A 21,999-nucleotide genomic window follows, 5' to 3' on the forward strand; every position below is an offset into this window, starting at 1 on the left:
GACGACCAATCACGCTTAGTCTAAGAGGCGACGCCCCGCCTCTAGGTGGAATGTGGGAAGGAGAAGTTAAAGAGATCGGTCATATTTATAAGGGCGGAAGGGACCCTAGGGCTTCCGGTCAGGGCCGGGGAAGGTGGGCGGTGACTAGAATAACCTCTTCCGCTTATTTGAGGTGGGCCTAATGCGAGTTCACCACTGCGCCTGTGCGTCTTTTTCCGTTTCCGTCCCCTTAAAGTGGTGCGCCACAGTTGCTAGGCAGCTCTAGCCCGTGGGTTACTTTGGTTTGGGGTCGCAGCCGCGGTTGGGGGAGGAGGAAAGAGCTTCCCCAGTCGGCTTTTTGGAGAAAGGGTGAGGGTTGCCGACAACCCTGAAGTGGAAGAGAGGGAGCTGACGTGTACAAATAAGTAAGTATCGTTTTCCCTGGCAGTTGTGGGCCAGGAGTGTAGCCCAACCACTGGCATCATTAAAAGTATGTTGGGGCTTCCCTGGTGGCGCAGTGGTTGAGAGTCCGCCTGCCGATGCAGGGGACACGGGTTCATGCCCCGGTCCGGGAAGATCCCACACGGGCGGAGCAACTAAGCCCGTGCGCCACAACTACTGAGCCTGCGCTCTAGAGCTCGTGCTCCGCAGCAAAAGAAGCCACCACGCCAAGGAGAAGCCCACACACAGCAACGAAGAATAGCCCCTGCGCGCCACACTTAGAGAAAGCCCGCTCGCAGCAACGAAGACCCAACGCAGCCAAAAATAAATTTTTAAAAAAGTATGTATGTCGGATATTTGGGGAAAATAAAGACGCGCAGCCCAGTGTAAGTAAAAGTCACTCGTCTGTTCACACGCAGAGATAACATCTCTGATGGTCTTTGGGGATATTCATTTCTAGTTATTTTTCTATGTGAATATGTACATGTGTATTATAGTTAGGTTTTGTACAAAAGTGGGATCACACTTTATATACTGTTGTTTTATAACTTTGTTTTCTTTATCACGAGGGTTTTTCAGTTATTCATCTCTAACACGGCATATAATGACAGTGTGCTAGTACGTTGCAGTGGCTATACTATCATTTATTTCCTTATTCCCCTACTGATGGCTATTCAGGTTGTTTGCAGTTTTTCACCGTTATAAATGTACGTTGATCTTTGTGCATATGTCTATTTATTTACTAGGAATAAATTCTCAGAAGTGGAATTGTTGGTCAAAGAGTATTCAGGTTTCTTTCTAGAAAAGTTTTGCTTCTCTGCATTCCAGCAGGGACTCTGAATGCCTGCCCCTTCACTCACACTCTTGCCGTTATCATTTAATCTTTGCCAAATTAATGGATTTGAAAATATATCGTTTAACTTGCTTTCCTTTGCTTACTGGTAAAGCTTAACTTTCCCAGTATATTTGTCCATTTTTACCTCTTCTTTTGTGAATTTTCCGTTGGTATCCTTTGCTGTGGACATTTTCTTAGGTGTGGTCTCAATTTCCGTCTCCTCTTTCCAACATTTATCCAGTTGCACCCTCTTACAGGCTTATCTCCCCACTCCCCGTTGACAGCTTTGCTCTCCCACCACTTCCTCTTCTTTATCAGTAACTTACAGAAGTTGCTGTTTGTTTGAATTCTAGTGGTGGGACAGATGCATCTTCTTTCTGACTTTCCCTTTCATCAGTAATTTGTTCTGCCACTCCGACTTGAAGAAGTCCCTTCTGGCAATCATCTTCTCTATTTAAAGTATGACCTTTTGGGACTTCCCTGGTGGTGCAGTGGTAACGAATCCACCTGCCAATGCAGGGGACACGGGTTTGAGCCCTGGTCTGGGAGGATTCCACATGCCGCAGAGCAACTAAGCCTGTGCGCCACAACTTCTGAGCCTGTGCTCTAGAGCCCGCAAGCCACAAATGCTGGAGCCTGCAAACCTAGAACACGTGCTCCATAACAAGAGAAGCCACCGCAATGAGAAGCCTGCGCACCACAACGAAGAGTAGCCCCTGCTCGCCTCAACTAGAGAAAGCCCACGTGCAGCAAGTGACCCAACACAGCCAAAAATTAATTAATTTAAAAAAATAAATGAAGTGTGACCTATTACTAGAACAATTTCATCTCCTATGTGAATTTTTAGTAATTCATATCTTAAAATGTGACTTGTCACCAAAAATAAGAGAGAGAGAAAGAAATCCTCCCTTTTTGTAGCATAAGACACATTTGGGACTGAATTCAAAATATTAAATATCTTAATGGAGTGTCATGGATGGATCAAAAGTAAAGCTCCTTGATCATAGAGTTTCTTAATCATAAAAATCGGACTTGTTGTAGTAGAAGAAACACTGGACTAGAAATTTGATGGCGTGGATTCTAGTTCTTTTTTTTGTAGCTAGAAGTGTAACTATGAGCAAACTAGTCTGAAAACGAGAAGCCCCTTCTACCTCAGTATTTTACTATTTGTTTTGTGTATGTGTGTGTGTGGTTTTTACACACTCTTAATTGATCTGTTTGCCATGTGATGAGGTATACTCAGTAAGACATACACCAAGGATCTTTAAACCAAACTCATGATAATAAAAATGTCCGTCAATAAAAGACTGTTTAAAAAAGGATGGGGGCTTCCCTGGTGGCGCAGTGGTTGAGAGTCCGCCTGCGGAAGCAGGGGACACAGGTTCGTGCCCCGGTCCGGGAAGATCCCACATGCCGCAGAGCGGCTGGGCCCGTGAGCCATGGCCGCTGAGCCTGTGCGTCCGGAGCCTGTGCTCCGCAACGGGAGAGGCCACAACAGTGAGAGGCCCGCGTACCGCAAAAAAAAAAAAAAAAAGGATGGAACGGGCATGAAATAGTACGGCACTGTGACGAAAAATGTGTGAGTTTTCTATACAGAGATACGTGATGGTCTTCACATGTGAGGTAAAGTGCAAAGTGCAGAAGAGTGGGTAAAGTACGTGTGCTGGACGTGTGTCATTTACTCCAGCAATCTCAGCCACACAGTTCTGGTAACTACTCCCTCCCATGGCTCCTTCAGGCCTGCGGGTGAGAACAGCGCCCTGTCCCGCTGCTACTAGCCCAGGGTCCTGCACTACACCCTGGTGTTTTCCTACACGTTTCCTTAATGAAAGGCTTCAGATTACCAAATTTGAGGATGTCATCTCTTTCCTGCTGGAACACTGACTGAAAGAATACACTCTCTTTTGAGTAAAAAACGTTGGAACCCGTTTGTATTTTCTTGTGAACGCATAACAAAACTCTGGAAGGTACGTGAGAAACTAATGAAGGTTGTTACCTTGTAACTACTTACAGGGCACTGGGAACTAAGCCAGTTGAGGGGAGACAATAATACCTTTCTATATTGTTCCTTTTTAACTGGTGGACTTACTTGCCTCCAGTTTGTGCATTTAGTGTGTTCCTTTTACTTTGTTGTTCCTGTGTTGTGTGAAACCTTTTTTCCTCTGGAAAAAAAATACATATACACATTACCTACTACAAAAATTAAAAATGTTTTAAAATTAGGACTCATGCACTTAATGTCTTTAAACATTTCAACTTTCAGGACTGACAGTGAGGATTGTTACTTGGATTATTTCAACATGAGCTTCCTGTTACCCAAGCTGAGTAGCAAAAAAGAAGTGGACCAGGCGATAAAAAGTACTGCAGAGAAGGTGCTGGTTCTCAGGTTCGGGAGAGACGAGGATCCTGTTTGTCTGCAACTAGATGATATTGTAAGTGAATTTTTTAAGTAAATCGTTTTTATTAAAAAGCTATACATTCTCACTTCCACATCTGCAAAATGAAGGAAAGGGAGCAGGCAGGGCCCGGGGATATAGCTGTTCATTTGTTAGCACACTTTCACTAAGAGCCGATCGTGTGCCTGCCCTGAGCTGAACCCCCAAATCTGTGGTTGTGCTGAATCTGCCCTGGATGCCCTTCCTCAGTAGCAGCTGCCGAAGCTCAGTTTCACCAACAATTCAGTGGAAGACCAGGAACATTATTAACAAGTCTATGAACATTGTCTTACTCAATGCTCACAACACGGGGATAATTGCTATTACTGTTCCCAAGGGGGGCAGATGAATGCCAGGAAGGTCAGGTGACTTCCCACAGGCACAGCACCACTAAATTGCAGAGCTGGGATTTGAACTTTGTTTTCTCTGCCTGCAAATATGCTTTTTGAGTGTGCTGCCTCCAGTGTGTGCCTGATGACAATCTCTGATTTCACAACAAATCTTCACAGTCTGATGAATAGGAAGGGGAGTATGGGACAGAGTGAGTTGATCCTTGTCTCTGTTTATTGTGGAGAGAGACTTACCCAGGACTAAGACCTCACCCACCATTTCTACTGCTGCCACCCTCAGTGTGGATACAGTGTAAGAAACCCCACTTCTGTGGTTAAAAATGAGGGTGTGGGGCTTCCCTGGTGGCGCAGTGGTTGAGAGTCTGCCTGCCGATGCAGGGGACACAGGTTGGTGCCCTGGTCCGGGAAGATCCCACATGCTGCGGAGCGGCTAGGTCCGTGAGCCATGGCCGCTGAGCCTGCACGTCCGGAGCCTGTGCTCCGTAACGGGAGAGGCCACAACAGTGAGAGGCCCGCGTACAGCAAAAAAAAAAATGAGGGTATGATGTGTTAATCTGGGGGGCAGGGGCCACAGCATTTTACCCTCAACTACAGAGGGTTTGGAATATCACAGAGGTCAAGAGTATAGACTCTGAAGCCAAGCTGTCCGAGTTCAAATCCTAACCTTACTGCGTACAGCCATGTGACCAGGGGCACATTACCTGCCCATACCTCGGTTTGCTTATCTGTGAAACGGTGACTGTAGCAGTGCATACCTCATAGGAATGTTGTAAGGATTAAAGGAGCCAACAAGTGTAAAGCACTTAGAACGCGTAGCACATAACAAGTGCCATGTAAGTGTTTCCTATTTTTATCATAATTATCATCTATGGGGAGATTGGAAGGAAAAGATGTGGGGGAATTCCATTGTCTGTGGTACATATTTCTGAGTTGTTTTGTTTTTTATTTAAGCGAGTATGGATTTTATAAATCCATAAAAAGTTTATAAAAACTTTACAATCAAAAATAGAAGAAAAAAAAAGAAGCAGAAATATATTCACACAATTTGCCTAGGGCCCTTTCATTACCCTGCCAACAGTGATTCAGACTCTGAATGGTAAGGTTACACTGTGTCTAATGTGGAACTCAAACAGGCTAGATTCTTGGCCCGGGAATTTTTTTCAAACAGAAAATTCTCTTCCAGTAAAAAGGTTCACAGAAGAAACGTTGCTGCCCTCAAGTTGTAACCCACATCTCTCTCTTCATTTGTAGCTTTCTAAGACCTCTCCTGACTTAAGTAAGATGGCTGCTATATATCTGGTAGACGTGGACCAAACCCCAGTTTATACACACTATTTTGACATCAGTTATATTCCATCTACCGTGTTTTTCTTCAATGGGCAGCATATGAAAGTGGATTATGGGTAAGTTATATTGACATGAAGTTGTTATAGTCTTAAAAGTTTCTTTTATCCAGGCAGTTTCAGTAGCGCACCTGTTTGCCTGTGATGGGGGCTTTGTGAGTCTTTTGCTGGTACTGTTTCCTGAGTTGATGCACTCTCTAATTTTTTTATGTGGAACTTTGGTACAAAATGAGAGTGTTTCAGTATGAGTGGTGAATTTTAACTTAAGTGTGAGAGAATAGTACAGTTTGTGAAGCACTCGCCATCTTTCAGTGTAGAAATACAGAACAGCTTTTTAAAAAGTTTCCCAGGAATTTTATTTAGAACAAAGTAGGTCATTTGTTCTTAACCTTTTGAAACTCATAGACTGCATCTATAAAAGAAGTAATCCTTCAGCAAATTAAGACATGCTTTTGTCTTGCCAAGTTTCCTGTCTTCTTTCACTCAGAGAATTTTGAAGTCATTCTTCAACAAAGTCTGTCAAGAATAAGTAACATGAGGGACTTCCCTGGCCGTCCAGTGGTTAAGGCTTCACCTTCCAACACAGGGGGTGCAGGTCCGATCCCTGGTCAGGGAGCTAAGATCCCACATGCCTCGAGGCCAAAAAACCAAAACATAAAACAGAAGCAATATTGTAACAAATTCAGTAAAGACTTTAAAAATGGTCCACATCAAAAAAAAAAGTCTTAAAAAAAAAAGAATAAGTAACATGAAATCTTTAATGCCTTCCCCTCCATCCAGTCGGCATCCCAATACTTATTAATTTTGAATGTATCCGTAATAATCCTATCATTTCTTACTGTGGTCAAGGAGTCCACTTGTCTAGATCTGTGTGCCTGCTTTGTCATCATTTATTTGAAAGTGTATTAAATATAATCTGTTTTAAGTGTTTTATAGCTATTTATTCTCCTAGAATACAGTTGATATATGTATTAGTTTGGTGAATATTTTCAGAGGGTGATTTATGGTACTACTTACCACCTTAAAATGTATACAATTTTTAACCCAGCAATTGCATTTCCAGGGATTTATCTGAAGGAAAATAGTCATGAAAGTGGCCAGAATTGGCTACATAGATCTTCATTCATCCCACCATTATTTAGAAAACAAAATACTTAGAAAGAAGCTAGATGTCTACAGAAGCATACTAGAAATTAATTTAATATGGTATGGGAGATGCATGTTTAATGACTTTGAAAGAACTATGTTATATGTTCATTGAAAAAAGCACCTTACAAGATAGTTTACATGATATGATTCCCGTGACTCTGAAAAAAAGAAATGCATACACACACACACACACACACACACACACACACAAACACAAGCTTGAAAGGGTATATACCAAAATGTGGCCTATGGCCTCATTTTTTTTTCCCTAAACTGCTTCTACAGTAAACATACTTGATACTTGAAAAGTAAAAAAGAAAAAGAAAAAAAAAGGTAATATTGCACCTACCACTCAGAAGTATAAGTGACTAGAACTCAGAGACAAGGACAAGTTAATGGACTTTGCACAGTGTCTAGTCAACAACAGCAACAACAAACTAAGCCCATGCTAACACCCAGGGGATACTACTTGATGATGAGTTGAGAAGTGATTAAATAGGTTTTGAAGCAGAAGCTTTGCACCTGGTAGGGCTTACATGCTCTCCCAGCGGCCCACAACACTGGTTTTAGTCGTATATCAAATGGGCCCTGTAATCGCAAAGGGAAAATCAGTGTCAGGCTTTGTGTCTAAAGGCTCCCTGATCAGAAGAAAATAACAGAGCTGCTATTTATTTTGTTTATCCTGAAGGTCTGACAAGTAATTATGAAAAGTTTTGAGCGAGGTTGTTTCTCTCCTATGCTATTTAGGTCTCCAGATCACACTAAGTTCGTGGGAAGTTTCAAAACCAAACAAGACTTCATAGATTTGATTGAAGTAATTTATCGAGGTGCAATGAGGGGAAAACTTATTGTTCAAAGTCCTATTGATCCCAAGAATATTCCCAAATATGACCTCCTCTATCAAGACATTTAGCACCTTCACTACTGTCAAAGTTGAAGAGACAGGCCCATCGTGAAACAGTGCCTGACTCCAGCTGTGCTGTTTTTCTGGGGTCTTTCGGAAATGTGGTCAGCATCCCGGCGGAGAAGACGTTTGACGTGTATAGAAAATACCGGCCCCCAAGTAGAAGACCACACTGGTGCTGTGACAATTGGGAATGCCCAAGTGTCTACTCCCTGCAGAGCCCAGAGCAGTCAAGTCAGCCATGGTCAGTTTCCCCAGTGTGGTTATTTTAATTTCTCTTCATATTATAGTTTTCTTTGTTCTTTAAGATAATACAGAATCCTTCTAAACCTTGGCTGGTACAATTTGATTTAACTATGTTTATTCGATACACAAGTAAAATAGAAAGTCAATTCCCGTAAGAGCAAAAATACTCCTTTTCTACCCTATGTGTACACACCCACCCCTTCCATCTTCCTCGGCTCGCCACTCCTCCACTCGTGTATTTATCTCGTGCTCGACTATTATCCCAGTTCCTCTGGAATAAGTCATTCTTTACTGAGAGCAGGCAAGTTTGTTTTACCTTCGAGCCTTTCTGGCTCAGACTTCGGAAGGTGTCCTGGCTTGCTCAATTCACCAGCTTTTCTATTATGAAATTGCCCAAGAAGTGAGAACGTGAACCTTCACCATCCAGCACCCAACGTCAGCTAAACAAAGAATTAACTACCCTTAGTAGGCCGGAGCTGATCTCTCCCAGAGCTCCGTCTCTTCCTGAGGAGAAAACTGTACTTCACGGACTCAAGACTGGAAAGAGATCTCAGAATTGCTAGAAAGAAGTATCCTGTTTATAGGACTTGCCTGTGTTAACAGCTTTATGAAGAATTCTCCCAGGGTCCTCTGGCACAGCCTGCCACCACTTGGGCAAGTTCCTGCTCCTCTCAAAACCTCGTGGGGCTAAGGGTACTGACTCTCTAGAATAAGAGAATAGATGCAGAGCCAGAGGGCAGTGTGCCAGGCAGCACGTGACCTGCTTGGCAGCTTTTTGCCACCTTGATGACAGAAACCCAGTTCTGTGCAGGGCAGCACTCTCGGTGCAAGTCTGTCCCCCTTTGCCAGGTGCTTCCTGTCCAAGCCTTTTCTGACAAATGTGGCGTAGAAGGAAGGCTGCTGGGTACCTTGTGGCCTTCATTGATAAAGGAGAGAGCCACTCCAGGAAGGAGACAACAAAACCCTGTCAGCACCACCTCCGTCTTCTGGCCCCCACTTCCTGCTTTCATGGTGATCGTGGTGCATGGAACTGCAGCAGCTGTCTTAGGACCACGAGGCAACCAACGCTGGGATGAAAAATGAACATGCTGAGAAGACCGGTGAAGAGAGCCTGGGTCCCTGATAAAGATACTGAGCTACTGAGTGGACTCTAGACATGCCTCCCTTAAGACTTCTATGAAAGAATAAAATGTCTTTACTGCCTGTCACTGTTAGTTGGATTTTCTGTCCCTCATAGCCTAAGTCACAGAGCATTTGAGGTGTGGGAAGTGCTCAGATAACAGCAAAACCTCGGAACTTTCATGCGTAAGATTCTCATATCTTCTCTCCTACTGAGGGCTTTAGGGAATGTTTCTCTGAAGTCCTGGTTTACATGTTTTTGTTCCCATCTTGGTTGCTGTCCATTCCACAAGTATTTATTAAGTACATACTGTGTGCCCTGTCCTGTGCCAGATGCTACATAAAAACGAATGACTCCTGGATGGAAGAAAGGCTGCTTAGAAGAGACAGTGCCTGAGCCTTAAAGGAGAGTAGGAGGTACTCATGGAGAAAGGGGAGGGCTTTTCAGGAGAGGGCACCGGGGGAGGAAGGCCCGGGGGCTGGAGACGGCACGCGTGTTGAGAGGGCTCCACGGAGTCCAGTGTCACTGGAACCCGAGGGGGAGGCCAGGCGGGTGAGAGGTGCCGCTGGGAGGAAGGCAGAGGAGATGAGGGAATTGGGAAAATGCCGAAAGTTTTCTTTTCTGTTCCTCCTGAGGGGTGGGCAGGAGCCACTTAATCAGTCAGATTGCTTTTCAAGAAAACTTAGTGCTGAAGGTACGATTAGAAGACATAGGTGCCTCCTGAGAGGCATCATTTCATGTGTTTGTATTATTTTTCAGTTTCTAGCAATCGTCTTTTCCACACTCTCTAGAATACAGGTCTAAGTCCTTCATTGGCCTACGAGCTGTGACCTGTCGAAAATTATTGATGGATCTGGAGAGTGCCTGTGAGGACAATGTCACAGGGAAGGGCAGAACCCTAGTGAGGAATAGTGACATTTTAAGCTGTGAGCAGGAGAGGCCCTATTTTGGGATGACAGGATGGTATATTGGTGAAGGGCCAGCATACTGAATAAAGACTTATTGCTCACTTAGAACTTTTCTTCTTCAGTTAGAAGAGCTTCATGTGCTGGGTTCTAGAACCTTTTTTCTGGGAAACCCTTAATAACGAGACCGTTCTTTGTGAAATGAAAGACTCAGATGGCTTGCGTTTGACTCCTGGTAAAGGGTAGGTTTCTTCCAAGTGGGAAAGGCAGCCCCTCCTAAGGAAGAGACTTCTAACTTTACCCGGCCCCAGAATGTTATTACTGATGGGCACTTTAGAGATCGTCTGGGTTAAGCCCCTCATAGGAGAGACCTGGGGACCGATGGGCAGGGAGCTTAAGGAACTTGGCAAATTTATCGTCGAGCTGTGATTTGGACCCAGCAAGTCCAGAAATCCTGCCTTTATACCATCTTACTTTGCCACCTGAAGCACTGGTGTGTTGGAGCACGAACAACAAAGTACTGTCTGTGTTAAAGCACTTGTTTTCATGCCACTTTGAGCTAGCATCTTCCTCACCAGCCTCCACTCTTTCTCCTCCTTTACTCTGAAGAAGCAAAAGGATGCGGTGAAAAGAGCTCGGGATTTGTATTTAGACAGACCTAGGTTAAAGGTTCAGCTTCACTATTTGATAGCTATGTAACCCTAAGCAAATCACTTAACTTCTCTGAGTCTCTATTTCCTTGTCTGTAAAACAGGGATAACAGTGACCTCGGAGGCCTGCCGTTGGATAGGCGCTCATTCAGTGATCATGAGGGCTGCAGTGGGGCAGTTTGTATCACTTTAGGGATTTCCAGTTGCCCTGGGGGTTTTTCTGCCACACTCCCAGTAAACTCTAGAGCACTTGGCTGCTGCCATACTATAAATGAGAGAACTTAAAAAGGCCCAAGGCCAAAAACAGCACAGAAATGAGTCAAAGGAAGCTCTTTATTGATCGACTCAGCACTGCAGGGCTGGAACCCATCAGCTTCATGGCACGTTTTTGTCCCCTCTGCTACTGTCCAGTTTTCCCTCGGCCTTTCAGGCAAAGGCTTCCAGCCAGCCTTGCATTAGTTGTCAGCTATGGTTTTCTGAACCCAGTCCAGAATGGAGGACACCTTCACATACACACCATACTCGGCAGTAGCACAGCTCTTGTCAAAGCTCAGGATCCCGGCCGCGTACCAGGTGTCGTCAGCCTCATCGTGAATGGCAAAGGCGCTGCCGGCATCGCCGTAGCAGGTGTCTTCCTGATGCTTGGACAAGCCAGCACAGAAGGTGTGCTCATTCAGTGCCGGCTGCACCCCTACAGGGCTCTTTGGTGTCTTCTTCTCGGGCACAGTGCTGCCTTCGTAGTGCTGTACACACTTGTCTTGGTCAGCCACCGGCAGCATGATGTACTTCAGATGCTCAGTAAAGATGAAGTTGGCATTTCGCCCCCAGCCAGACACGTAACCCACACGCCCCACTTCCACATAATCTTTTGAAGGTAGGCAGATGGGCATTACTGTCTCATCCGTGGGCACCTTCTCTCTGAGTTTGATGAGCCCAATGTCCACCTCAGAGTAGTCAGGGTGGAGAAGCACCTTCTCGATCTCCACAAGCTGCTTTCTCCCCACATAGAGTCTTAAAGTAGGAGCAATGTCTTTTGCTTTTGTTGTATTGTCATGACCCAAGAAGAGATTTTTAGCTGTGGTCAGCAGCCATTGTTCATTGATCAGCGTGGCCCCCGAGGTGAGATTATTGTGGGAGACCATCTTAGCCTGCCAGGGAAAGCTGCCTTTGGCATCCAGTGAGCCACCGATGATCCTTTGCACCTGAACCACTGGATGCTTGGGCTTTCCGCATACTGTTGAGGAGAGTAAGAAAATTATGAGCAGAGTGTGACCGTCTGCCAGTCTTTCCCAGGGAAGGATAAAAGGACCGACTCCTGCTGCTGTCTGAATGGTCACCGTTCATTTCTCCAGAGCTGGAAACGTTTGCACGCTTTGCCCTTACCTTCTGCTCCTCTTGTTCCCAGTGTTTATAGTTTAAAATGATTCTTTTTTTTTCTTTTAATGTTTGCGTCACTAAAGCAGAGTTCTATTTCCTGCTTTTCTAACTCACAAAGAAACAAGTAGCCCTGAAGTTCTCAAACTCTGGCCGCTGAACTCTATGTATATTTAAACAGTCTATCACAGCAAGATGTCCATAGCTCCCTTAAATTCATTGTAAGCACAAGGAGCTACCATGATTCATTCTCTCTGAATAAAGAGGGATGTGATACTGCATTTCATAACAGGCAGGTTAGCAGTTCCGCATCCCTAGTAGCAGAAGACGGTAGGCAAGATCCTCTTGTTCCAAGAGGGAAAAGGAGGGAGCGTCAGCTCTTCCTAGTAACAGAGTCCTGACCCATCTCCAGCCTCCTGTGTCATACTCTCACGGATTAAGGTTTTGTTATGCCCTCCCTTGACCTGTTGTTCCTGGAGCTTGCTTTACCCTTGGCCCAGGGCTCTCTAGGTGGGCTCTGTGTACTCACAGAGTTTCCTGATCCTCTGTGGGCAGTGTAGACAGTGGATTCAGTCAGTGCCCCGCAGGCCAAATGAACAAATCCTTAGTGAACTTCATGGGGAAGTATTACCTGCCTGTGCACTTCTCTGCCCAGCCACCTGTGGTTCTCCCTGGTCCCTCCCCTCGGCTCTTGTGTGCCCAGAGGAAACCACACAGGGAGGATGTGCCTCTAGGACATTTCAATCCCTGCTGGTGCACCGACCCCTCAACACCCACTTTTCCGTCTCCTTCCCAGGACCCATGATTTCCTACCTGCTTCACACTCGGGGAGTTGCTCTCCAAGGTCCTTATTTATCCACTGCTTCTCACTGTTTAAGGTGTACACTCCTGAAACAAAAAGAAAAAAAATGAGCCAAAAGGGAAATTGTAAAATTGTATCTGGACCTAGCGTGGGGAGAGAAGGTATTTAAAGAGCAGAATCAGAGAGGCAGGAAGGGGGAGGGCGGGGGAAGAGGAGGAAGGGAGGAGCGCTGTGCTAGAAGCCAAGTGCGGGGGCCACGGTGCAGCCCAGCAGGGCAGAAGAGTGGTCACGGGGACCGTGGCGATCATGGTGATCGTGGCAAGGCGGTACGGGGTCCTGACTCCCTCTTACAGGCTACCTGAACTTGGGCAAATTACTCAACCTTTCTGTGCCTCAGTTTCAGCAGCAGCAAAGTGAGAGTAATAACAGTATCTCTTGGGAATCCCCTGGTGGTCCAGTGGTCAGGACTCCGCACTTCCAATGCAGGGAGCACGGGTTCGATCGCTGGTCGGGGAACTAAGGTCCCACGAGCAGTGCAGGGCGGCCAAAATAAATAATAGTATCTCTGCGGAGGGGTGTTGTGAGGACCTAGTGAGCAAGTCCGTGTGAAGCACTTAGAACAGTTCCAGGAGTGCAGTGCTCACTAGGTAAGGGCTCCCTGTCGTCATCACCGTCACCGTCATTTTGTCCACGTAGATGTCACTCTGAGAGGGTAGGCTACATGGCGTCGCCTCCCTCCCCTTAACAAAGGAGAAAACTTGAAGCTGAGAAAAGTTAATTTGCCCAAAAGGCCACAGCTACTGGTGACAAAACCCTTGTTAATATTTAAAGAGCAGAATCAGAGAGGCAGGAAGGGGGAGGGCGGGGGAAGAGGAGGAAGGGAGGAGCGCTGTGCTAGAAGCCAAGTGCGGGGGCCACGGTGCAGCCCAGCAGGGCAGAAGAGTGGTCACGGGGACCGTGGCGATCATGGTGATCGTGGCAAGGCGGTACGGGGTCCTGACTCCCTCTTACAGGCTACCTGAACTTGGGCAAATTACTCAACCTTTCTGTGCCTCAGTTTCAGCAGCAGCAAAGTGAGAGTAATAACAGTATCTCTTGGGAATCCCCTGGTGGTCCAGTGGTCAGGACTCCGCACTTCCAATGCAGGGAGCACGGGTTCGATCGCTGGTCGGGGAACTAAGGTCCCACGAGCAGTGCAGGGCGGCCAAAATAAATAATAGTATCTCTGCGGAGGGGTGTTGTGAGGACCTAGTGAGCAAGTCCGTGTGAAGCACTTAGAACAGTTCCAGGAGTGCAGTGCTCACTAGGTAAGGGCTCCCTGTCGTCATCACCGTCACCGTCATTTTGTCCACGTAGATGTCACTCTGAGAGGGTAGGCTACATGGCGTCGCCTCCCTCCCCTTAACAAAGGAGAAAACTTGAAGCTGAGAAAAGTTAATTTGCCCAAAAGGCCACAGCTACCGGTGACAAAACCCTTGTTAGAACCTAAATCTCCTGGCTCCAGAGAACACGGGCACTTTCTGGACAGTCACCCTGGCTCCACTCCTTGTGGAAATGGTGAGACAGAGGAGGGCCCGGAGACATTCGTCCCGGCCTTACCATCTCCAGCGCGTAGTTTGTAGTGGGTTTTACACCGATAGCGAACCAAGTGTTCCAGGTAGCCATTGGCAATCTCGGGGGGCTTTAAGCAGCTGTCATCTGCAAAGAAAAACAGGAAGAGAAGGTTCGTAGTCAGAAGCTTCCCCTAGAGACCCAAAAAGTCAGAGGAGAAGCAGCTGCTTTGCACATCAACCTCCCTCCACCCCAAATGGAAGCCCTGGGCCTCCCCTTATTACTGGCTGGCTTCCCAATTTTCTTCATGATACTGAAAGACCAGAGATTAAGGTGAGAAGGAGCAATTGGATCTTCCCCAGGAGAGGGTGCAGGTCTGATGGGGCAAAAGTGGATGCAGCAGTGCTGGGAGGTACAGCTCTTGTCCAAACACAGAGTCCTACCTGTGGCAGTTGTGGTCTCGCTGGTTTCCACCGCGAAAAGCTGCCCGCAGAGCAGGAGGGCGACAACAGCTTGCAGGGCACTGCAGAGAAGACGGAAAGGAGCGCGCAGCTCGTCTTCCCGCTTCACCACACACACACACACACACACACACACACACACACACACACACACACACACACACACCCCATTAGGCAAAAAATAGATACGGAAGTGCTAGGACCTAGAAGCCCTTTGCTGCTGGGAATTCTACAGAAGCTTCAGAGAAGAACAACCAAGATAGGAAGGCACATGGGGATTGGACCTCAGTTTCTGGCAGCATTCAGGAAACATTAAATTGTTAATATATGAGCTCTCCAGCAAAGAGAAACCTCACTTGGGCACCCTAAGGTGCTGGGCTACAAGGATACTGCTAATGAAATGTGGATAACTGGAAGATGGGGAAGTGGGAATTTACTATGCTCTTCTCTCGACTTTTTGAAATTTTCCATAATAAGAGGGTTTTTTTAATATATAATTTAAAACACTGATATAGCTTTTTCTATTATTTTATAATTTGACTTCAGGAAATGGTATAGCAAACCCCAGGATTCCAGGTTACCTGGAAGATAACTGGCTCCCTGAAAGGTCGACTGTGCACATGGGCATCAATGCACAGGCTATACTCACCAGTTAACCATCTCCCTGAAAGATGTCAGCTACTCAAATATTGCTTGGTTAAATTTCTAGTCTCATTATTTCAACATTTCAAAAAAAATTTTTATTTTTTTAAAAATCTGAGTGCCTGAATTGTGTCACTCAAATGTGTCACTATTGATCTTTCTTATTATACATTTTTAAAAAGAAAAAAAATCTGCTAATAGGCATATTCAAAATGCCAGGGGGAATTCCCTGGCGGTCCAGTGGTTAGGACTCAGCACTCTCATTACCAAGGGCCCAGGTTCATTCCCTGGTTGGGGGACTAAGATCCCACAAGCCATGTGGCGTGGCCCAAAAAAGAAAAAAAATGCCAGGAGGCCTACCACAGGAGCTGCTGGCATCCCCCGCGAAAATATCATAACCTCGAGGAAAAAGCTATTCCTTAGGGGCTTCCCTGGTGGCGCAGTGGTTGAGAATCTGCCTGCCGATGCAGGGGACACGGGTTCGAGCCCTGGTCTGGGAAGATCCCACATGCCGCGGAGCAACTAGGCCCGTGAGCCACAACTACCGAGCCTACGCGTCTGTAGCCTGTGCTCCGCAACAAGAGAGGCCGCGATAGTGAGTGGCCCGCGCACCGCAATGAAGAGTAGCCCCCGCTTGCCGCAACTGGAGAAAGCCCTGGCACAGAAACAAAGACCCAACACAGCCAAAAATAAATAAATAATTAATTAAAAATGAATATCTGCTTATAAAAAAAATTTGTTAAAAAAAAAAAGCTATTCCTTAGAGAAAGTCACGTCTCATGGGAAAGACAGCACCATCTGAAAGAATTACCCTTTATGGATACGGAAAAGCAGAGGATTTAACACAGAAAACACTTTATTCACTATAATTTAGCCCATTTGCCTTATTCCTTTGTTATATTTTTGCATCTCTCCTGTAGGCCTCTCCTGTACCTGGGCTGTCATGTAGATAAAAGATATATACAAAGAAGGATGAAATAATCCAGAGGAAAGGGGGGACAGGGCTGAACTGTGGACTCACCTCATCTTTGGTATGTCTGCCTCTGAAACAGCAGTGCTGTGGGGCACCTTCTGATGCTTTTATGCCTCCGGTATCTCACTCCACCCCCTTCTTGATTTCATAATCCCTGTGTCTACACACTTTGGCCTTGCTAAGGTCACTCGCATTTTCCAGTAACAAAGCCACAAACAACATCTCTGTTAAAGAGTCGAGCTCTTGCTTCACGCTTGAGTTTCCCCTGGTGTTCTTCATGCTTGAGCCAAAGAAACCTGGCCACATCATGACCCCATGTAGCTGCCAAAGTGTTTCCCGAAATCAGCCACTGTGCAGGACTGGGGGAGGAACCGTCAATCTGTGTCTCTTTGTTTTGGATGATTTTCAGCACTGAACAGAGCCTTTTGGGGGTTATTTCAGATCCCTTAGAGACACTCCTGCAACCTGGCTGAGATAGGGCTCTAGAGTAAGCATGTCCTTTTCAGAATCATTTGCCCCACTCTGTGTTGCCATCTCCTTATTGCTGCAAAGCTCTCCAACCTGAAATCAGTAAAATGTATTTATTATGTCTTCTCTGATCTCTTTTTCCAAGAAATCACACAAAATTGTTAAAGCTATAGTGTAGACGCAAACTATACTCAATGGCAGTGGTTATCGTGGTTTTGTAGTCCAGTAATCAATCCAAATAGGCAGGCGAGAAAAATAGATGTGCTTTAGTCAGATGCCTGCAGCTGTGTATCCCAAGTACTGTTCAACTGAAATTTAATATCAACTCATTTATAAAAAGCCAGTGGTTCTTAAATTAGAGTGTGCAGAAGAATCCCTTTGGGATACTTAAGGTGGCACTGATGTAATAGCAGAATAACTGGAAACAGCACAAATGTCTATCAATAGGAGAATGGCTAAATAATGTTGGTATATTTGTATAACAGGACATTATACAGCCATGAGAATGAATGAACTATGAAAGAACATGGATAGCGTTATAAACATAGTTTTTAAAGAGAACTTCAAGTTTCAGGAGATTATATTAAGTAAGAATGATACCGCTTCTGTAGAGCTCAAAATCAGGCAAACTCAGTAATGGATTCTAAGATATGACACCAAAATCGCAAGCAACAAAAGGAAAAATGGGTAAATTGAGCTTCATTAAAATTTAAAACTTCTGTGCATCAAAGGATAATATCAAGAAAGTGAAAAGATAATCTATGAATAGGAGAAAATATTTACAAATCATATATCTGATAAGCATTTAATATCCAGAATAAAGAACTCTTACAGCAACAAAATAAAAAACAAACGAACAATTAAACATGGGCAAATGACGTGAATAAACATTTTTCCAAAGAAGATACACAAAAATGGTCAATAAGTACATGAAAAGATGATCAACATTGCTGGAAAATGTCATTAGGGAAATGCAAGTCAAAACCGCAAGACATCACCTTACACCTACAAGTATGACTACAATCACAAGAAAAACTATATATAATAAGTCTTGGCAAGGATGTGGAGAAATTGGAACTCCCATACATTGCCGATGGAAATGTAAAATGGAGTAGTATCTGCAAAACAGTATGATGGTTCCTCAAAAAGCTAAACTAGAATTGCCATATGACCCAGCAATTCCACTTCTAGGTATTTAATCCAAAATAATTGAAAAGGGACTCAAACAGATTCTTTTCTTTTTTTAATATATTTATTTATTTATTTTTGGCTGCGTTGGGTCTTCGTTGCTGCGCGGGCGGGCTTTCTCTAGTTGTGGCGAGCAGGGGCTACTCTTCGTTGCGGTGCGTGCGCTTCTCGTTGCAGTGGCTTCTCTTGTTGCAGAGCATGGGCTCAGTAGTTGTGGCGCTCAGGCTTAGTTGCTCCACAGCACGTGGGATCTTCCTGGACCAGGGCTCAAACCCGTGTTCCCTGCATTGGCAGGTGGATTCTTAACCACTGTGCCCCCAGGGAAGTCCTCAAACAGATTCTTGTACACCAATGTTCATTGCAGCATTATTCACAATATCCAAAGGTAGAAACAACCCAAATGTCCTTCAACAGATGAGTGGATAAAAATACATACAGTGGAATATTATTCACCTATAAGAAATTCTGATACATGCTGCAACATGAAACTTTGAAAACATTATGCTAAGTGAAAGAAACCAGAAACAAAGAGACAAATATTATGTGGTTCCACTTGTATGAAACGTCTAGACAGAAAGTAGAATAGAGGCTCCCTGGGGCCGGGGGAAGGGAGGAAAGGGGAGTTATTGCTTAATGGGTACAGAGTTTCTGCTTGGAATGATGAAAAAGTTTTGCAAACAGTGGTGATGGTTGCACAATATTGCAAATATAATTAATGCCACTGAGTTGTATACTTTAAAATTGTTAAAATCAGAAATTTCATGTTATATATATTTTATCACAATAAAAAAATTCAAAAAAAATAAACTTCTTTTTCTTAGCCAATGAAAACTTTTTAAAAACAACCAAGACTGAACAATATAATGTATAGGCATAGATGCCAAGAAGACAAAAACTTTATTTTAAAAAATTTTAATAGAACGGAAAACACAAAATGTAAAATGTTACTCTCGTAGGGAGGCAGAAGGAAGGTATAAGAGAGAAGCACATAGGTAAATATAAACATAAATAAATTATTGTTAATGATCCAACTTTTGGGCTGGGTAATAGGTTCATGAAAGTACACTTTATTGTGATTTATTTTTAAAAAGACATCACACATACACATATATGTATATCACATATAATTACAGGTAACAAATAACATTTTAAAATGTGAAGGAGGGGGAAATCACGTGATAGACTTATTAAGAAGCAAAGCCCAGGCCCCTCCTTCCAGAAATTTTGATTCGATAGGTCTGTCAGGGTCTACAAATCTGCGTTTTAAATGACCGTAACTTCTCCCAGCCCCGTATGCACGCTACTGCGCGATGGTGCAGCTCCATGATCCTATGAAACAGAGGGGGAGGCTTTCTCTTTGGGCTGCAGCTACCCCTCCTAAGGGATCTAAAATGAAACATTTCTGGGGACATCTCTGGGGGCGCGGTGGTTAAGACTCCGCATTCCCAATGCAGGGGGCCAGGGTTCAATCCCTGATCAGGGAACTAGATCCCACATGCATGCTGCAACTAAGAGTTCACATGCCACAACTAAGGAGCCCACAAGCCGCAACTAAGACCCAGCGCAACTAAATAAATAAAAACTTTAAAAAAATAAAAATAAAATAAAATGAAACATAGTGAATACATTTTATAGAGAGAACAGAAAGCAGAAAAGTTTAAAAGATCAATAAGTCAGGACAGCAATTAGTGGAGGAGCTCAAAGGCAAAGTTTTGACTTTGGAAGAAAAAACTATTTTTAAAAGTTTGTTCTGCCAATATGGAAGTCTTGAAATTTTGTAAGCTACAGAAAAGTAAAAATAAGAAAAAGTCCTCCCATTATTTCACCACCCCAAGACCCAAGACAGCCAGTAACTAACCACTATTAACACTTTAGTGTCACTTCCTTCCAGGCTTTTCTCTGTACACATTTTTATATAGTTTTGATAATTCTTTATACAGAATTTTTGCGTGGTCTGCCTTTTTCACCCAATGTTATAGGCATTTTCCATCTTGCAGCAAATCTCTTTGAACCATTTTTAATGCCATATTATATTTCTAACTTAAATATCCCCTCATTGTTGCAAATTTAAGGTGATTCTAATTTGTCTTTTATAAATATCTTATATAAACACAGGGAAGTGAGGTAGGAGGCCAGGCTCACTTTATTCCATATGGATATACAATTGATTCCGGCATCATTTACTAAAAATTTTAAGTGTTCAGCTTGATGAATCTTTATATAACTCCTGTGTAATCAACACTCAGATCAAGATTTGGAATATTTCCAGCCCCCAAGAAGCCTACTTTGGGTTTCTTCCAGTCAACGCCCAACCCCCCAAAAGTAACCATTGTTCTGACTTCTCTATCTTGATAGAATAAGTTTGCCTGTTCTTGAACTTCATATAAATAAAATCAAATAGCAGTCGTTCTTTGTTTCTGGCTTCTTTTGCCCATCATTATGTCTGTGAGAATCATCCATGTTGTCATATTAGTTTACTTCTTTTTTTTTCTTTCATTGCTGAGAAGTATTCCACTGTATGAATAAACCACAATTGATTTATCCATTCTCCTGTTTATGGATGTTTGAATTTATTCCAGTTCAGGGCTATTATAAATAAAGCTGCCTTGAACATTCTTGCATGTCTTTTGGTAGATGCATGCACTCATTTCTCTTGGATAAATACTTTGTTGTGTCAACGGTAGGCATATATCTAGCTTTGATAGATACTACAAAATGGTTCTCCAATATACACTCCCAGCAGCAATATGGCAAAGTTCCAGTTGACCCATATCCTCGCCAATGCATTATAATTTTAGCCATTCTGGAGCATATGCAGCAAAATATAATAATGACTTTAATTTGCATTTCCCAGACATCAAATGATACGTAGAACACTTTTTATATCCTGTTGATCCATTTAGATATTCTCTCTATGAAATGTCTTTTCCTTGTTGATTTGTTAGGAGCTGGGGTTTTTTGTCTTTTTTTTTAAGATATTTTGAACACTAATCTTTTGTTAAGTAAACGTATTGTCAACATCTCGCATTCTAAGGCTTGTCTTTCACTCTCTTAATCGTGTATTTTGATGAACAGAAGTACAGTATTTTTTTTAATTTGTTTATTTTTTAGTTTTGGCTGCGTTGGGTCTTCATTGCTGCGCATGGGCTTTCTCTAGTTGCAGCGAGCGGGGGCTACTCTTCGTTGCAGTGCACGGGCTTCTCATTGCCGTTGCTTCACTTGTTGTGGAGCACAGGCTCTAGGCGCGCAGGCTCCAGTAGTTGTGGTGCACGGGCCTAGTTGCTCCACGGCATGTGGGATCTTCCTAGACCAGGGCTCGAGCCCGTGCCCCCTGCGTTGACAGGCTGATTCTTAACCACTGCGCCAGCAGGGGAGCCCCGAATTACAATAGTTCTGAATTTTAATGTCCTAATTTATCAGCTTTTTAAATTTTATGGTTAGTGTTTTTTGTCCTGATTAAGAAATCTTTGCCTATAAGATTATGACAACATTCTCTTAAATTTTATTCTAGAATTCTATCTTCACATTTAGGTCTATGATCCATATGGAATTAATGTTCATGTATGATGTGAGATAAAAGTTCAGGTTCATTTTTTTCCATATAGATAAGCAATTGCTCCAGTATCATTTGCTGTAATGATCATCCTGTAATGTCAGAAGTTAGATGACCATATATGTGTTGGTCTCTTTCTGTATTCTTTATTCTGTTCCATGAATCTATTTGTTTAATCTTAGGCCAATGCCACAGTCTCAATAAGGAGTAGTTAATAGTAAATCTTGCTATCTGGTATTTCAGGTGTTCCAAATATATTCTTCTTCCTCAAGATTGGTCTGACTGACTACTCTAGGTCCTTTGCATTTCATCCTCATATTAATTTTATTTTTTAATTAATTTTATTGGAGTATAGTTGATTTACAATGTTGTGTTATTTTCTGCTGTACAGCAAAGTGAATCAGTTATACATATACATATATCCACCCTTTTTTAGATTCTTCTCCCATATAGGCCATTACAGAGTATTGAGTAGAGTTCCCTGTGCTGTACAGTAGGTCCTTATTAGTTATCTATTTTATAAATAGTAGTGTGTATATGTCAATCCCAATCTCCTAATTCATCCCTCCCCCCTCTTACCCCCTGGTAACCATAAGTTTGTTTTATACATCTGTAAGTCTATTTTTGTCT

At 43.7% G+C, this 21,999-nt stretch overlaps 2 protein-coding genes across 5 annotated transcripts; one reads left to right on the forward strand and one right to left on the reverse strand.

The window, feature by feature from the left end:
* The first annotated feature begins 184 nt into the window (after positions 1–184).
* Positions 185–8,890, forward strand: TXNL4B (thioredoxin like 4B). 4 transcript variants are annotated; one of them, XM_024735596.1, is made up of 5 exons: positions 185–404; positions 2,994–3,222; positions 3,519–3,687; positions 5,292–5,443; positions 7,534–8,890. In XM_024735596.1, the coding sequence occupies exons 3-5, from the start codon at positions 3,556–3,558 to the stop codon at positions 7,706–7,708; spliced, it is 459 nt and encodes a 152-aa protein (XP_024591364.1). In that variant the 5' UTR covers positions 185–404; positions 2,994–3,222; positions 3,519–3,555; the 3' UTR covers positions 7,709–8,890. The 4 variants fall into 4 exon arrangements, with proteins under 4 accessions (XP_024591364.1, XP_024591362.1, XP_024591360.1 ...); XM_024735594.1 differs by lacking the exon at positions 2,994–3,222 and having other exon boundaries at positions 187–404; XM_024735592.1 differs by lacking the exons at positions 185–404; positions 2,994–3,222 and adding an exon at positions 745–806.
* Positions 8,891–10,672: 1,782 nt separating this feature from the next.
* On the reverse strand, positions 10,673–16,350 carry LOC112393373 (haptoglobin-like). Its single transcript, XM_024735591.1, has 5 exons — positions 16,209–16,350; positions 14,528–14,607; positions 14,133–14,231; positions 12,545–12,619; positions 10,673–11,591 (listed from the first exon to the last, which is right to left on the reverse strand). The coding sequence occupies exons 1-5, from the start codon at positions 16,211–16,213 to the stop codon at positions 10,813–10,815; spliced, it is 1,038 nt and encodes a 345-aa protein (XP_024591359.1). The 5' UTR covers positions 16,214–16,350; the 3' UTR covers positions 10,673–10,812.
* Positions 16,351–21,999: the final 5,649 nt, after the last annotated feature.

This window comes from Neophocaena asiaeorientalis, unplaced genomic scaffold, assembly GCF_003031525.2.
Source record: "Neophocaena asiaeorientalis asiaeorientalis breed wild unplaced genomic scaffold, Neophocaena_asiaeorientalis_V1.1 scaffold40, whole genome shotgun sequence".
Taxonomy (NCBI): domain Eukaryota; kingdom Metazoa; phylum Chordata; class Mammalia; order Artiodactyla; family Phocoenidae; genus Neophocaena; species Neophocaena asiaeorientalis.

Bases quoted from the DNA above. Each gene is read 5' to 3' on its own strand.
- TXNL4B (XM_024735592.1), top strand. From the start codon at position 763: ATGTATGTCGGATATTTGGGGAAAATAAAGACGCGCAGCCCAGT. The intron at 807-3,518 runs GTAAGTAAAAGT...TTCAACTTTCAG, and splicing joins ATAAAGACGCGCAGCCCAGT to GACTGACAGTGAGGATTGTT. The intron at 5,444-7,533 runs GTAAGTTATATT...GGGGTCTTTCGG, and splicing joins CATATGAAAGTGGATTATGG to AAATGTGGTCAGCATCCCGG.
- LOC112393373 (XM_024735591.1), bottom strand. The intron at 14,232-14,527 runs GTAGGACTCTGT...TTTTCTTTGCAG, and splicing joins CGAGACCACAACTGCCACAG to ATGACAGCTGCTTAAAGCCC. The intron at 12,620-14,132 runs GTAAGGCCGGGA...TTTTTGTTTCAG, and splicing joins CAAACTACGCGCTGGAGATG to GAGTGTACACCTTAAACAGT.